The sequence below is a fragment of the Thamnophis elegans genome, chromosome 6 (genome assembly GCF_009769535.1).
Source record: "Thamnophis elegans isolate rThaEle1 chromosome 6, rThaEle1.pri, whole genome shotgun sequence".
NCBI classification, from domain to species: domain Eukaryota; kingdom Metazoa; phylum Chordata; class Lepidosauria; order Squamata; family Colubridae; genus Thamnophis; species Thamnophis elegans.
Window position 1 is genome coordinate 44,774,230 of NC_045546.1, and position 18,229 is coordinate 44,792,458.

An 18,229-nucleotide genomic window follows, 5' to 3' on the forward strand; every position below is an offset into this window, starting at 1 on the left:
AGTTCCTAATGCTATATCTGCATATGATATTTAGCCCAGGACCCTTAAAGTCCTCGTACCTTAAAAAAACCTGTAAAGTTAATTTTGTTGCCTGAGATTTCTAGTCTTCAATCTCTATACTCTGAACCAAGGAGACACAGCCTGTCAATGTTGCTCATAATTAACAATGTCTTAAAATGAAAACAATTTTGACCGCACACCTTATATGTATTCAGGTAATTAAATGGGAATACCTAATTTCTGTTTGATTTTCCAGTGAACTAGTCACAATCAGTTTGATTTCCAAGACAGTAGGACTGTAAAAAAAATTTTTTTTTTGCTAAGTTAGACTGAAGTTTGTAGCTGGAAAAGAATCAGGTTCATAAAGAAGCATTAGGAATTTCCTGAGCTCTAACAGGTCTGTGATATTGTCAAATATAATAGACAAATATAATATTGTAGCAGTCTATATTATTTTCTCAGAGGAAATAAAAATGTGTTTGTTTAAGCATCTGTACAGATGAAGAATAGTTTCACATAAGAAAGGGTGCTGAAAAACCACATGGCAATTTAGACCTCAGTATGAAGTAACAGTTGGCTTTCTTATGTTGAATCAGGAGCGATCAATATATTTTAGTTTCATTAAAATTATATGTTTGTCTTACATTATTAGATTATTATTATTATATTTTATCTTGTACACCTATTTATGGTCTAAGTCCAAGTCAAAACATTTTACAATACAGAATACCACTAATACATGCATATGTAACAGTACATACACACAGAAAAAAATATGAATCTATACAGTTGTATCTCGTTGAAAGCATCAACAGTTTCTATAAGCTATAAATTAAAAATGCTACTGCTGTGAAAACACCCACGCATTGATAATTTACATAAGAATATTTCAACCTCCTCATCATAGTCGATGTTATCAGACTCATGAACCAATGTATTAACTCTGATTGCCAGTGCATGTATGGTAGGCACTTTAAAAGGATGCGTGAAACAGACTCATCCTCTCTATTCAAGAGAATGCAAAGTTGATCTTCATAGGTTGAAAGCTGGCATATCAAACAGCCAGTCATGTTAGGGGAATGTCTACACTGGCCTGGGAGAAGATCATTCTTTGTGGGGAGCATGGAAACTTATAAAATTGGGAATATCCAGGAGGAGAGTCCAATTTGTCTATATGAGAGATGAGAAAGTTGGCTCTGTCTGCTTGAATGTCTAAATCTCATACCATCTGCTTAGGTTTTTACCAAGAGTTCTTTTTTTTTTTTGCATAAAGCAGGGGTGTCAAACTCGCGGCCCACAGGCCAGATCTGTCACGTGCTGGCCACGCCCATGCCTGGTTTAGAAAAATGGAAACAGTCACAATATGTCATGTGACGCTGCCTTGATGACATGAGTTTGACATCCCAAAAATATTAATTATAATATATATAAATAATAGGCATCATGTCTCAGATTATTTATATAATTAAAACGATTTATATAAACCATTTATATCCTATATCTACTTTAATATGGTTTCTGGCAAATCTGTAATATGTGTATGATTCGTTTAGATTGTAAATTCTAATGAAGTAGGTAGGGTATCATTTCATATGTCTCCTTCTACTCAAGGGCTGCCCACCATACTCTACCTGGCTCCTTTGGGAGGTAGATATGTTCTATACATACCCTAAAGTAACACATAATACAAATTATAAAGGGATTAATCTCAAAAATTTTTGGGGGGGAATTGATAGAGGCAAAACTCATCTTTTTTAATCAAAACAATTACAAAATCATGTTGTAATTCTGTTTAAATCACACTGATGATACCCATTTATATCTTTCTTCTGGGAGATCTTGGCCAGTTTCTCTCTCAACCCTAGAAAGGATGCAGTGGGGAAACCATTTCCCAAAAACTTTAAATAATCCTGCAGTTGCCACGAGTCAACACTGACTCAAAGGTACCCCCTCCCAAACACACACACACACACACACACACACACACACACACACACACAGATATATGAGGGGGTGATTATTACCCTTCGTTCACTAAAGCTAATGTGCTGCCATTAAATGTATTTAATATATTTGAACATGTACTGTTGGGTATGCCAGGAAACAGTAAGTGGACTGAAGCTGATGCATAGGCAGAAAGTACATGGGAGGGATAAATAGCAAAAGACACTCTCGGGTTCTCTAAATTTATCAAAAAGTACAAATCCCTGGTTTAACCCAAGGATTATTGCTTTCTTTTGTTAATAAGGATGGACAGATTATTTAGAACTCCTCGTGGTCACTGGAACATTATAGTTTATTTCTCAACCTATACTATAAATAGCACAGTTGTATAATAGGATACCATAAAATAAGAGATTCTCCAAAAGATGTTGTTTTTCTATTTATAGCCTTCATTTCTTATTTAACTGTGTAGGCAACATTTCCAGTACTAAGAAGCAGGAAAAACATGTGGTTGTTGTTGTTGTTTGCTTTGTTATTACTTGAAGAAATAATGGACAACATTAGGTGTTCTTTTTATCTTGCAGTTTAGTCTCACCTTATATTCTTGAATGATTCCATTTTGGTGATCTGGAGGAGGTGGATCCCAGGAAATACTGATACTGGTACTATTGTGGTTTCCAACAGTCAGAAACGTAACAGATTGTGGAGGGGCACTAGGGGCTATAAAAAAGGAACAAATAATGGGGGAGAGATATGGTAATAGGTACACCACTGGTGTTAAAATAACTAACTTAAAGCTATGCACTTGCCGAGAACTATTGAAAGACTTGTTACTCTAAGTTCAGAATGATGTATGGCTCTCTATGTACCTGAAAAGAAACCAGCTGCATAGGCTTGGTAGAATGTGAAGATTTGCAGAAGTACAAAACAGATGTTTAGAATAAAACTCAAATAGTGAAATAAAAATAAAAGAACCCCAAATTGCATGCCTTATAGTCAAAGAATACCGAATAACTTTGGGACAAAAGATTAACCATACCTGCTATCCAAACACAGTAGTTGATTAAGATACAGACACAGAAATACAAATCATATTAGCTAATGTGATTTGCATCCTTGTTTGTATTCACCCACAAGTAATACCTATAACAGTTATCTCAGTGTAAATTAAAATACTTTGCTGGCAGGTGTTGCAGTTATTAATAAACTTCAATGAAAAACATCATTTGAAAACTTTTTTCTCATTTCCCTTGCTACTGGTTTGTAGGTTTTATCATGACTACTTCTTGTCAGGTCAATTATTCCATTGCTCAACTACTTTCCCCAGATATGAAAAGGCCAAATCACTATTATCTTTTTTAGATGGAACAAAACAGAATTCCTTTGTCATTTTCACAGGGCCAGAAGCCAATTGTTTTAAAATCATTAGCCAGGATAGGCTTCAGAGGAAGCATTTTATTCTAAAATTTGGTTTACTTGGAATGGGGGAGCATTTTGAGGTATCTGTTTTGTGACAGAAATGTACATTCTAGTACTAAAATAGTAAGAATTTCATTGAATATCTCCAAAATTGTTATTCAACATTTATATTAAAGTACTTCCAAAAAACACATGGGGAATAATATAAAATGAGATGTTTATAAAAAGACTGTTCTTTTTTCCTGAAAAATAAACCACACAATCTTGGAGTTTTGCCTGAAAATATAAATTGAAGATAATTACAAATATAATTAAATAATTTTTTAAAAAAATTAACAAAGGTTTCTTTTAAAAACATGTAAGTCTATAAATAGGCTCCTATGCAAATAGATATAGTGTAAGCTTTTGTTTAAAAAACCACCACCACCACCTGACATTTAACTGTTGACAGTACAATTTGTTATAGTCTTTTGTGGTATGAGGAGACACCCAGAAGCAGAGTGGCTGAAGGTTATATTAATATCACAACAGCTACAGACTGCAAAGGCTTTGCTCTAGAATGATGTGAGATTACCCACTTTACTCATCTGGAAAATAGCAGTTACAATAAAAATGGACCAACTCTTCAATAAACATACAGATTTAGAATAATAAAAAAACCTGTTGTTTTTATTTTTAATGTAAGCGCTCATACAGCAAATAGAAGAAAATAAATACACATTTAAAACATTAGTGTCTTCAATTGTTTGATCATTATTAAGTTATATTTTTCTCTGCTTCTTGTGTACGATGTCGAGGGGTGTTACTTGGAACCCCAACATTAAGTATGCCTGATACACAGAGAATGTGTATGTGGTCAAATAGGTCCTAACCTGGAAGTCATTCTGATTAGAATCTATTTGTACTCTGACATACAGATTTCATCGGGATTACAAAGACATCTTTTCTTTTAAGAATTAGCATTGAAGCTACTTTATCCAGATATTACAGCTGATACAGTAGTTACAGATTTTGTGATGATAAAGAAATCTGTTTGTTCTTGTAAAATGTAAGCAAAGAGTTAAGTGACCACTTTCTTATAAAAAAGGCAGCCAAGATAGAACAACTTAGAAAAAAATAATAAAGAGAGGCACTTGACAGTTGGACAAAGCAGAAAAGCAAGGAAAAAAAACTAAAAGTAGACAAACCAATATTTATAAAAGAAAAGAAAGACACTGATAGTTTTTGTGACAAACTAAACAATTATTCTGTAAATAACTATGGAGCAGTATTATTCTACCCTCTGCTATTTCTTCACACAATATCATTAGTAAAAAAAAAGTATCTTTTCAGTAAATTAAACACAGAATATCCTTAACACTTACCAGTGTTAGGTTGCCAAAGAACAGATGAGGAAGGTAAAAATAACCATATATGCCCAAACCTTTATATAGTTATTTCTACGGTTATAATTTTGAGGTAATGTCTTCAAGAAGTAAAGAATATTTATCACTATCCAAAATTAACTAGGAATAAACTACTGCCAGATACACTTATTTTAGAATAGATCTATACTTCATTTTAAAACAATATTAAGCATATAGTGGTCATTATCATATTTGTACCACTAAAACTCGCAAGATAATACAAATATATAAGAAATATTTTTAATACAATCCTGATTCTATTGTTAATTCTTATTGTACTATTATGTGAAAGGAACACAATAAACTTTAATATTATCCACACTTTTCATAATGACTGTTTAATCATGTATGTTAATTTCTTATATGAATAACTGAAGCTTCTCTTCATAAGGAACTTTATCTACCTTGAATGAAGGCAATTATACCTGTCCCAGGTCTAATGTTGCACGATCCAGTCTGGGTCAGTCTACCCCTTTGACTGTTATAATTAAGCTGCTTGTTTGTTTTATTTTACTTTCCTGGGATCAAATGGAAGATGTGACACTCGGAAAAATATGTATTCTCTCAAATCAACTATCCTAGGCTTTTAATTTAAAAAAGGACCAGCAAATAGGTACTGAGAAGTTGCTGAAGTGTAAAACCAAATACAGTTCTCTTTTAATATACTCACAAAGTTATCAGTGACTGCTTTGTCTATTGTAGCTACACACTATGAAGAAAATATTGTTTTTGCTTGTGTGTAAAACTTTATGCCACATTAGCCATAGAACACTCAATAATTGCAAACTTATGATTATTCTTTTCTATTTTCTTACCTTCTTCAGTAGTACGTACAGATTTTGATTCACTATCCATCCCTTGAAATTCATTGACAATATGGACGAACTTTGATATCATAGGTAACCCCCTTTTTCAAATTGATAAGGATAGCACTCCGTTCTGTGGGAACATTGATTTCCACAGTCTGCCATGCAGAAGGGAAGTCAGTCCTGATGTCTGTCGATACATAACTCTATAACCCTGAATGAACTGTGACTGGCGATCAACCTGAAATAAAATTAACAGAAATGGTCCTACCATAAGTGGAAGAAAAAATTTAACTCAGTTTGAGCTGTCATTCATACTGTGTTTTAACCATATAATGTACTTCTTTCAGGTTCCTTATTAAAAAAAGTGGTTGCTTTCTCATAACTATGATCTCCAAATGATCATAAATATGATCAACCTTCTTGTGCATGATCAACAGGAAAAATGCAACTAGGAATGTTTTATAACTGGTGTGTGTGGTGTGTATGTGTGTGTGTGTAAGTAATGTGCCTCTACTGCATGTGGCTTACCCACATTTCACTACCCTCAAAAGTCTGAACTGTACTGCCAGAATAAGCACATATGAGAAAAGATGGTGAGTCATTGAAAAGGTGAGTCACTGAATTCACAAATCATCAATGGGATCATTAAGTCCCCAGAATTTCAGGCAAGCAAACCATTTTTTCATACATATAATATAAAGCTTATCTTTCCAGGGGGGAAATCTCTCTTCCAAAAGGCATACCAGCTTGTGCTTAGGTAATAAATTACTTATAGACTATATCTATAATAGGACATTGGGAACTATGAAATAATGAATAAAGAAAACCAGACAACATTGAGACAAAGACAATCATTTTAACACCATAGTTTTAGAACATAACACGAATCTCAATGAGAGCTAGAAAATTAGAAAAGGAAAAAATGTCAAAATCACTACTTAAACTCATGAGCATTACCCCAAATGTATCATGGGTAATAATGGCACATACTGCAAAATTATATTTCAGATCACATTTAAAAGAAGTGCAGTCAATGAGTCATTAGAATCATACTGATATTTATGCTAGAGTGAAATCTGGAAATAGAATAAATTTTTAAAGGAAACTTATACATACAAAAAGGTTCAGACAACCTCTCTGATCACAAAGAAAGAAAAGATTGTGGTCAGTACAAAGGTGGATGTGATGCTGTATTGATGCTGATCATAACTTGCATTCATTTCTGGTATGAGTCAAACTGTCTTTTTTTCTAATGCAATAGACCCTCCCATGTTAAAGTACAGTTGCTTGACAGCGTTTGGCAGGTACTTTCAAAAGGCCCCAAATATATTGTGATATGACTATGAAATCCAATATTACGAAGGAAAAGCTACAATTCTGTCAGAAGTGTGAGTGTGTGTGTTTGTGTGTGTACATTTACATTTAATTTTGTTAGAGGGAAGAAAATATGACAAGAAAGTGTAAGCAATCAATGCCATTATGGGAATAATAAGAGCAGAAGTAATAAAATATTTGTAAAAGATGAATATTTGATAAGATCATTAAAATTTATAATTATGCTTTCAAAACTAATATGGTAAATCTTTTAAGAACTATACTAATCTTATGTAGTGGAATAATATTTTTATATAGTAAATATAATATTTATGGTATCTAGAAATAAAAAGTCACAAGCTAATCAATCAATGGAATTAAAAGGATTTATATGAATAAAAATCTAGCTGAGTGACAACATTAAAAATGAAAAGTTCCATATTTTGGCATCTTGAAGGAAGAATATAGCCATGCATATAGACCAATATAAAGTTTACTGATGAAAATAAAATTTTAAATTTGAATGAGAGGATAAAGTGGATGTCAAGGCTGCTAAATAATGCTGACCAGGATTGAGAGCAGTGAGCATGGTGTTGGCCATTAAGAAGTCTCTCTTATCTTTCCAGCAGAATTAACATCTGGTAGAAGTAAGTCATCCTCAAGCTGAACTATACTAGTGTACTTTGTTGGGATAATTACTTATAAATTTTGTGTGTGTAGACAAAATCATAAACCTATACTATTGCCAAATCTGTTGGGAATGAGGTTAAGATAAATGTTTCAAAGGTATAATCGTTGCTTCCCCCCACCCCACATCTACTATAAAGCGTCAAGAGAATGTCCTGCAGATAGTGGATTAATCAGGGCTATCAGTTTTGAAAGTTCAGTTTTCATAAAGGATTACAAAAGTATACTAATACGATACTAATACTATTAATATTTAACACCATTTAGAGCGATAATCTGCAGCTAATTAACAAATGGTGAGGGAGCAAATTGGTTAGATAAGAAACAGTAGACAGACCTGTGGTCACTTTTGAGTCAGCAATGCTTTCTCCCAAAAGGGAGCCTGGAGGCAAAAACCTGATTGTACAAATGCTGTTTAATGTATTTTTAAATTTACATATTTTATCTTGCCTTTATAATAAATAACTAAAGATGGTGAACATACATATTTTCCCTATATCAATAACCCTGGGAGGTGGGTTGGACTGAGAAAGAGGGACTGGCCCAAGATCATTCAGCTTGCATTCATGCCTAAGGAGTGATTAGAATTCAGAGTTTCCTGGTTTCTAGCAGGGTGCCTTAAGCAGTAGTCCTGAACAAAAACAATAGCTGGCATGGCTACAAGTTTGAAGATCTTGAAGGAAACAGAATTGGAAATCAATTGTGAAAAGGTAAAGAATAAATGGAGAATAACATGAAAGAAAAAAAAAGAAATAAGAAAAAGAACCCACTAATGCTATCTTTATTGTGATTGAAAATGAAGTGAGGGGAGAAAGATAGCTACGTCCAAGAGTGTTTATGGCTCAATTTGTGCCTTCTGCCCAACATTTCCTCAGCTGGTTTTGAAATACATCACCCATACTTATCATATTTAGACACTTCAATAAAGAACTGAACTGCCACATGTAATGGATTAAAGCCACAATCATGTTCTCTTTTATTATTAAGAAGTTATTAAAGTAGGTTACAGAGGTGTTTGCAATAATGTTACTATGAATTCAAGGAACAATGAAATTATTTGTGTAATTATTAATCAGAATTATGTAAGTCACATCCAGACTATCTGTAGGCACATGATGGACTTTTAAATTCTGTTTTATAAATCATATTTTCCACAAAATAAAGTATTTTTCATTCGTCACAGATTGCTGAGTTTATTAAAGCTTTTTTACTTATTTATTTACTGTTATATTGTTTGGGGCAATATCAAGAATAAGCCCGGGGTTAGAGTTAAATCATCTTTCCAATATCAGTTACCTACTAAAATCTCTTTATACTCTTCATTAACTTTTTCAGTGAAGAATCAAGTTCTTATGACAGGAAAAACACAAAAACAAAACTAAAACCAGATTTATGAGATCTAGGCATAAATGCATTTAAACAAAACTGCCTTTGTTAAAAACCTTACAGCATATGTTACAAATTAAGTTTGCATTTTATAAACTTCTCTAGATACACTTTAAGTAAATTTATGCCTTGAAAGGAGGACATAATTCACAATAATAGCTTGTTAATACTGAAAGAATCAAGCTGTGTTTTTCAGAAGAACATTAAGCAGCTGCTTTCAAATGAAAGAGTCTGTAAATCAGGACAAATTGTTTTTATACACATTTGAGTTTCATTAATTAAATGTTTAATGGACATAAGAATCTATGAACCTGGCAGTTATTATAAAGCTCAATTCCTCTTCACTTTATATTGCAATAGAGGTATTAACATCAATGACAGAATAATAAGAGTTACCTTTTACCTACATAGTATTTAGGTAATCCATGAAAGTTTGAAATTATGAAGCCTTCCTGTGTTATAATAGAGCAATGTAAATTATTAGTTCCAGAGTATTTATGCCTACTATATTTATTTGTGCATAAAGAGAGATACAAATTTACAGCTGGGAAATATAGTAGTATGATTAAAAGTATATCTGGCTTGCTTCTTAAAGAGCTAAGTTTTGGGAAACAATGATCATTAATTGAGTAGCCTTTTGTACATGAAATGATAAGCCCAACAGTTTTCATATACAGAGACAAACATTTTTGAAACTGTATAAATTACAATGAGTAATTAAAGTTATTCTACTAACTAAAGAGGTGTTTGCCAATATAATTTGCCATAGAAATGTAAAAAAAAACCCTACCACATAATCTAATTTGATATATTATACTAAGAATCTGAGAAAGAAACAAGATAAATATAAGCTTTTCTACCAGTGGTATATAAAGAAATAAAACTGAGGTTTAATTGAAAGTATCCTGCCATGATTACCTGCAGTTTTCTGTACCAACCAAACAATAATTAGACATGTATTTGAATCAAAACTCAAAGAATTGGAGCAGCAAGTGGTCACAGTTTGGCTGATGAAACAAGACAGCAGTTAACCTGATTAAAAAAGAGCCATTACAAATAGAACTGTCTGTACAAACTTCCAAAGCCAATGGAGGAGAGAAACAAATAGAAACAATAGATTCTGCCCTCTAGAAATAAATAAACAAATAAATAAAAATTCAAGCCCTTATAGAAGAAATAGGCTTTAAATCTTCAGGAGATGTAGGAACATTGCAAAACTGCCAACAGAATGGTAGGCCCCCTAAAGCACAGAGTGGTTTGTAATTATGTCCCACAAAATATAAAGAAGTGTGATTATTGATGACTCACTACTGTGAGAAAGCAAATAAATCTATGATGACAGGACCATCTGCTCATATACCACACTCTCTTTGAGTTGTCAGAATCCTGGCAACAGAACAACCTTCAAAATGTATCACATCTATTGATATTCCTTCCCATTTATATATGTAGAGACAAGAATTACTGCAAACAACATCTACAACTGTATTATCATGAATCTTGAGCATTTACAAATAAAGGCATAGGATGGCATAGTTCATATAATCCTTCTTGTCTACTAAGAGCACTATAAAAATGAAACAAGAATATTTTAAGTGAATTACAAATGGTTGTGCAAATAGTGTCAACAGAATAAAATTGTTTTTGAGATCACAGTTTGAAGTACCTAGAGTGTGGTCATGAGAAGAATAGACCTCAGAAAAAATGGTAAAAATATTTCAGAGCTTTAAAATGAATTTTGTAGAGATTGGAAACCAAAATTTAATGGCTAGTTAAATAATTGCATGCTGTTTAAAGGAGTGAAATATGGAAACATTGTATTACTAGGCTCATTAAATCACTCAATGAAAAATCAGAAAGAACTTTGGCTCACAGAGCAAAAATAAAGCTAAGTGTAGTCAAACATATTTATTTTAAAAACACAATAAACTCATAGCAATAGATTTCTAAGTAAAATGCTGTGCTAATGATGAGAAAAAGTACTGCAAATAGGTGAAAGTTCACCACAGCTCTTGGTATAGGTAAGATTTGGTTGGAACTGATGATATACTTAGAAATAGAAAGTTTTGCTCTTAATAAAACCAAAGGGTAAATTTTAAGTAGTTTATGAAGTCAAGCATGCTTTATAAGAAAAGGGAGAAGAAAAGCATGGAAAGGTATAGTGAATAGTGCTGGTATAAATATAAATTTATACTATATAAATGGTATAATATACAGCTTTGTTTTTTGTTCTTTTTCATATCTCATGTAAGTAAGTATTTAGATGATAGCTAGATGATAGAAAAAGCCTGGGTGATTATCAGGATAGGAAGAAAAGAATATGTGATGAACTGTATATATGTCATAGAGACTGGGGGTGGGGGTGAGGAGTGGAGAGAACTAAAAACAAAAGTACAAGTAGAAATTTCACTATTAACTTTGATAAATCTAAAAATAATAAATGTAACAGTAAATTTATTATTTTAAATTTATTATTTAAAAGTAAATCAGTGATCTCCTTTTTCTGACAGGATTAAAAATGCTAGTAACTTGCTTCATGAATTATAGTGGAAAGTTTGCATCAAATTCTACCTCTTCATTTTAACATATGCAATTTCTAGATGAGAGATAGAAGTTGTTGCCCTGATGGGTAACACATTGATTTAAGCCAGAGGGGGAAAAAACCATCCCTATATGGAACATGCATGCTCTTAAAGAGAAAAAAAAAACAGAACTTGGGTAAAGGGATGATTCTACTATAATACAATTCTGTTAAGTTTTTATTGAAGCTGATATTGATGAACCACCATATACCAGATCTTGATCTATTTGACCTCTCAGAATGGATTCAGGTATATCATGTAAAGAGATGCATCCCAAAACTAATCACGTTAAACATTGAAGGCTGAGTGAGGGATACACAGTGTTCTTTTTAAAGAAATTTTGACTGTATGCAATGAAAGATTGAATCTTCTTATAATACATAACAGAGTTCCATAAAGCAATGTTTTCAGAATGTTGGCTTTGCATAGCTTAAAGGCAGATGGAACAAAATTATTCTTAAGCCAGCTTGCAAATTTTATAATTGTGGCTACCCATTTCTGTCCTCAATGAATTAATAATGTTATTAAATTTTTTGTAAAACAAATTGATGTAGCAGTATATACTGTCCAAGATATGCCAGTCAGACACATATAAAATGTGTATTTTTTATTTCATGTATTGTTTCTGACAAACTGACAAAAGGATGAAGCATACAAGACAGCCAAAAAGCATCACTAACGATGCCCAGCATGAAAATATAACTATCATTACATTTTATTGAATAGAGGTTGTAGTGGAAAATTGATCTCAGTTATAACTGCTTTTCTAAGAATTTGTTACTCTATCAAAGGATGAAGTTATAAAGAAAGAATAAATTATTTCTTGAAACCCAAGTATTGTATTTCTTTCAGTTAAATATAGTATACTTGAAATATATCTAAAAACAATCTGCTTACCAATTCACTGAAACTAACACTTGCAGCAAATGATAAAATGTGCTGCAGTAAGAACCCTAGAAATCAGTTTACCAATTGTCTTATATCTGCCAAGTTATAGGTGTCATCATAATTAATTAATTTTGCAAATTTAGATGATCAACCATCTTAACTACTACAATTCTGGGTAAACAAAATGATATAAATACAAAAGCACAATAAACAAATGGAACCCATTAAAACTATGCTAGGTCTCTTATTAATCTGTCTAACAACATAAGAAAAGATGTCATGCCAGGGTCTAACTAACATGCAATATCCTTATATTAAATTAAAATAAGATAAGTTCAAAACACCAAAGAAAACCACAACATTAAATCTAGTTACAAAAAACAATAAAATGATGGCCAGCATTAAAATATACTGGGTTCAATCGAGTTCTAAAATGAAATTGTGCAAACACACCCTGCAATGGCTGCCACCTGCTGTCTCAGAAGGAGTTATATGTCCCAAAAGATCCCTAAATTATATAAAGGTAAATGTAAAGGTTTCCCCTATCTAGTTGTGTCCAACTCTAGGGGCACTGCTCATCTCAGTTTCTTAGCCGAGGGAGCCAGCATTGTCCAAAGACACTAACTTGGTCATGTGGCCAATATACTGGGGTGCATAGAACCCTGTTACCTTCCCATTGAAGTGGTACCTATTTATCTGCTCACATTTGCATGCTTTGGAACTGCTAGGTGGGCAGCAGCTGGGACAAATGAGAATGCAGACCTTCGTATAGCGCTTGGGTCTTAAATATGAGCTTGGGTCTTGAATATTCCTGTTAAAGCATATGAGATGGGCAGATATCCTAGGGTGCAGATGCTCCTTTCCAGTTGTCTTTAACCACTGGGCCATCATGCTCCTCTTGTATTGTATACTGAATCCAAATGTAATAGTGCAACCTCATTCAGACTAAAGGATGAAATCTCTCCAATGGAATGCAAAACCCACAATTACTTGATTTTGGTAGGATTGAGCCAAAGCCTATTATTTCTCATTCAGACTAACACTGCGTCCAAACATTGGAACAGAACTTCATTTGTGTATTCAAAATCAGATATGTACAACCTCGTGTCAACAAATGACCTTTCCTTGTGGCTTTGTGTATATATTAAAGAAAAGAGAAGACAGACCTCTTGAAAAATAGGGGTCAAGGATTAGACTGCTCTCTCCCACCAACATTGACTGGAAATGCCCTGAAGGAACAGGGCTCTCAATTCCCAAGCCTGTAATAAGGTCCAGAAATATATTATATGATAGAATTGAAGGCTGTCAACAAGTCAATGATACAGTATCACATTCAAGATCCACCACAGGTCATCTACAAGCAGAAAAAAACTGCCTTATATATGTATCTTAGCATCAAACCTAGTTAGGAGGAGTCTAGATGATTCAATTTATAAGAGGTCCAGGAAGAGGAGGAGGGGAAAAAAAGAATATAATTTTTTTTAAAAACCTGGTTTTTTGTTTCCTGTATCAAAATCATATAAAAAAATAAACTGAGTATAGCTAAGATCTAAAGACTGAATATGAATAAATAAAATAGCAAAATTTCTGTGTAAGAAGAAATGTTTTTAAAAAATAGGATTAAATAAGATTTGTTTTTTGTTTTCCACAGTTATGAAATGATTCCTGGGTATCTTGGTATCTATCTATCTATCTATCTATCTATCTATCTATCTATCTATCTATCTATCATCTATCTATATATATATATATATATATATATATATCTCAGATGATTTCCAAGGACATAAAGTAAAAGAGAAAAGAAAGTGGGAGTGGTATTTTCTGCCATTTACCAAATCAACTGTCTAAAAATAAAATGAATTCTCAGAGAATAAATAACATTCAAGACCATAAAACAGACTTCCAGTCAAGAGAAAACCCATAGAGTTTAATTGTAAATAAAGTAAATATAAAAATATCACAGTACCATTTCAATTACTGATTAGAATAAGGAAAATATTAAGAACAATCAGGCATTTTACTATACATTTTTCGAATGTCTTACCGTCCAGGTCACTTGAATTGTTGTAGGGGTAAGCACAACAGGATTATGTAGTCGCACAATTACATCACCGAGCTCTTTTTGGACTTGTCTGTGATCCACTCCTTGTGCTGGTGGACATATCTGCCAGGTCAAACATATTGGTGTGCATCAATAAGTTATTATCTTACTAAGGAGAGTCAATTAAATCAATTTATTATGATGATTGAAAGCATAATAACCTTCTCTTAAATGATTTTACTGAAATTAGTTTATTGTCATACAATGTAGTAGTGGGATTGGATTCTGGTCTAGATAGAACACATGGATTTATATAGTGGCAGTAAATTTATTTTAATACCTACTACACATATATTTTTCAAATAGTATTGAAATGTCGACTGACGAAACAGCAGCCACATCACTATAAAAGAATGCCTTCAAACCTTACTCCCTGCAGGCAGTCAGCCAGATACTATTGTGAACATTTTGAAAGCCACCAAGAGGCCTTATAAATGTCATGAGTTCAACCTAAGTTCTAAAACAGGTAATCTTAGAGTGTGATCAATGCAACCTGAATCCCATAAGAAGACCTGAATCCTTACCGAATAGTGTCCAGATAGCCAGCTTTTTCTAAGATGTTGTGAGACATTTCTAGCCTCTAAATACAGTGGTACTTTGGAATTTATCATTAATTTGAGTACCAAAAACGATGAGTACCAAACAATTGTTCCCATTAGAATAATGTAGAGTCACAGGACAGCTGATATTGACAAATTCTAGCTTGTGCATGAATATCAAGCAAACTATGAGTACCAGAGCAAAATTTTCACATCAGTATGCATTGAGTATCAAATTTGATAAGTTTAAAGCAGTTCAATATATAACTGTATAACAATATAAGGATCTCAAATTATATGCAAATGTGGGTCTCCAGGTACTTGTTAATTTCTATAATTGATTAGTTATTATTCAGTTATGGAAACTGAATTTGTACACACATGTTATGCAACCATTGCATAAAGTCCTTGTGTTCCTGTAACAATATTCTGCACATAAACATAGCATAAATATTTTACCCAATGATTATTGGTAGTAGTGCTATCCAGGTGGTTGCTATATGGTTTTAGACAGGGACGTGCAGTCAGGGGAGGCAGGGCCTCACCAGTCTCATGAGGAAAAGAAAAGAATTTTTAAAATAATTAAAAAGGCCAAGGTTGTTGCTGCCAGACTCCAAGTCACAGTGACTCTGAGTCTGCTTAGTGCTAACTGTAGGGGGAGGCGAGATAACTATGGGCCATCTTTGCATAAGGAATTTTTCGCCTTTTAAGAGTTAAGCAAGGGTTAAAAGGTGAAAAATTCCGTATGCAAAGGAGGCACATGATTCTCCCCTCCTGATCTGGGAGCAGCAAATCATGCCTTGCCTAAGTAAGTTGCTTTTTTATTTAATTTTTTACATTTTTTTTCACCTGTATGTTCCTTCTTTTTCAAGTTTTATATTTTAGGATCACTCATTCGGTGATCATATATATATAAAGCCTTAGTAAGACCAGAGCTAGAGTATTGCATCCAGTTTTTGCCACCACACTATAAAAAAGATGTTGAGACTCTAGAAAGAGTGCAGAAAAGAGCAACCAAGATGATTAGGGGACTGGAGGCTAAAACATACAATGAACGGTTGCAGGAACTGGAAATGGCTAGTCTAGTGAAGAGACAGACCAGGAGAGACATGATAGCAGTGTTCCAATATTTGAGGGGCTGTCACAGAGAAGAGGGGGTCAAGCTATTTTACAAAGCACCTGAAGGCCAAACAAGGAATAATGGATGGAAACTGAACAAGGAAAGATTCAACCTAGAAATGAGGAATTTTCTGACAGTATGAACAATCAACCAATGGAACAGCTTGTCTTCAGAAGTTGTGGGAGCTTCATCACTCATCAAGAAGAGACTGGTCTGCCAAAATTGTGTAGGGTCTGCTTGGGCGGGGGGGGGTTGGACTAGATGACCTATAAGGTCCCTTCCAACTCTGGTATCTGTATCTGTATGCACTACTGTGTACACATATTCCATATACACTCCAGGGGTATACATTCACATATAATATTTCTGCATTTGCATAAGCATTTTATATTATATTCAACTTCAAATAGGCTGCCTGAGAAATAAATTCCAGTTACCTTGTGTTCGGACAGGATCTGACATGGTGCTGGGATCACTCAATCCTTGTGAATTGATAGCTCTCACCATAAACAGGTATATGGTATTTGGACGGAGTCCTCTCACAGTGTAAGGAATTGTTCTAACATGATTAGCCACTGTTTGCCAACTATTGCTCACCAACTGGCTGAAATGAAAATTGGAATACTATAGCTAAAATCACATACCTTAAAACAATGGTCAAGGATTTGTTTCTATCTGCTGTTAAAGGCAAATAAAGACATCATATAGTGCTAGCAAGACCCACAGAAACTATGATAGATTCTAAATCAATTAAAAGCACAAAACTCCTAATATATGATTAATTATGTAGATCACATTGTTGTCAACTCTTAGTGACCAGATAGATTGATTGCTTCATGATGACCTCTCTCTAATCTGGTCCTTCAATCATAGAAAAGTCCATCTTGGTAGATCTTATCCGGTAACACAAAAAGGTTAGGTAAACAGGAGATAGCTCTCTCTATACTCAGTCCACATCATCAATAAATAAATTTAAAAGAATAAAAAAAGATAAGTGATTATTGAGGTGTCAGTGCTATAATCCAACAATAGATTTGATTGATACTGGCAAAGAATACTGAAAAATTGTTACACTAAGTCCCCTTTTTGTTCTTCATCCCTTATCAACATGTTGATAAAATACATTTTAAAGATTTTTATAGTTTTACCCTTATAAATGCATATGAAAAGTTTATATCAAATGTTTGAAACATTTTAAAACTATGTAAAACAAAATATAATTTCATTACATTAAAAGCACCCATGATTTTAAATTTCTGACATTAACTAAAACTTTGGAATGAATTTTGTTCAAAATGCAAAGGATCATAGCAGCAATACGTTTTAACCTACCTAAAAGCTTCAATGATATATGCACTTGTTGGTAAGTTCCCAGGTGTGCCTGGCTGCCAAGACAAGGTGACACTGTTCTTAGTGACATCAGTGACCTGAGGCTTGGATGGTGGTCCAGGAAGATCATTTAAATCATAATTTTTGCTAACTGCTGCTCCCCCAAATTCTACAGGATGAAAATTGATTATATTTTACCTGTTTATAGTTGTTTACTAAAGGATGATTAAAATATCTATTTTAAATAATTTTGTAGTTATAAATGCTTTAAACAGATGCACAACATATTAAAATAAGTAATTTGCAGGTATAATACATTTTATCATTTCATTTCATTATCATTCAATATAGTAACAAGTGAAACAAGAGAAAAAGAAAAAGCTATTCCAACTACTTCTGTTTATAGGAACGTTTTTCTCATATAATGAGAGTGTCAGCTAAATTAGGAGTAGAAAACATGTTTAAAACTATATTTTTCCTTCTATGCTTGTCTGGGGATATCAGGATTAAAACAGCACTTAGATGGATGGGTCTAACTTTTTTGATCCATGTTTTCCTGTTCATTGGGTAGATCTTAAAGGGGAAAGCATCAACTATTCATAATAGGAAATGGAACTGATTAGAGGATAGACTTTTTATGTTCTACTGAACATGAAGCATTTTGTCCTTAAACCATCTCCTTCAAACGTCCCCAAAATGAAA

General features: G+C 33.2%; 1 protein-coding gene across 1 annotated transcript in view; it reads right to left on the reverse strand.

Moving 5' to 3' along the window:
* ROBO2 (roundabout guidance receptor 2) overlaps nucleotides 1–18,229 on the reverse strand; it is a 372,890-nt gene that overhangs the window by 67,552 nt on the left and 287,109 nt on the right. Inside the window, 7 exon segments of the mRNA XM_032220136.1 lie at nucleotides 2,540–2,664; nucleotides 5,585–5,642; nucleotides 5,644–5,747; nucleotides 5,750–5,816; nucleotides 14,483–14,604; nucleotides 16,636–16,802; nucleotides 17,531–17,696. Coding sequence (XP_032076027.1) covers nucleotides 2,540–2,664; nucleotides 5,585–5,642; nucleotides 5,644–5,747; nucleotides 5,750–5,816; nucleotides 14,483–14,604; nucleotides 16,636–16,802; nucleotides 17,531–17,696 — 809 coding nt within the window.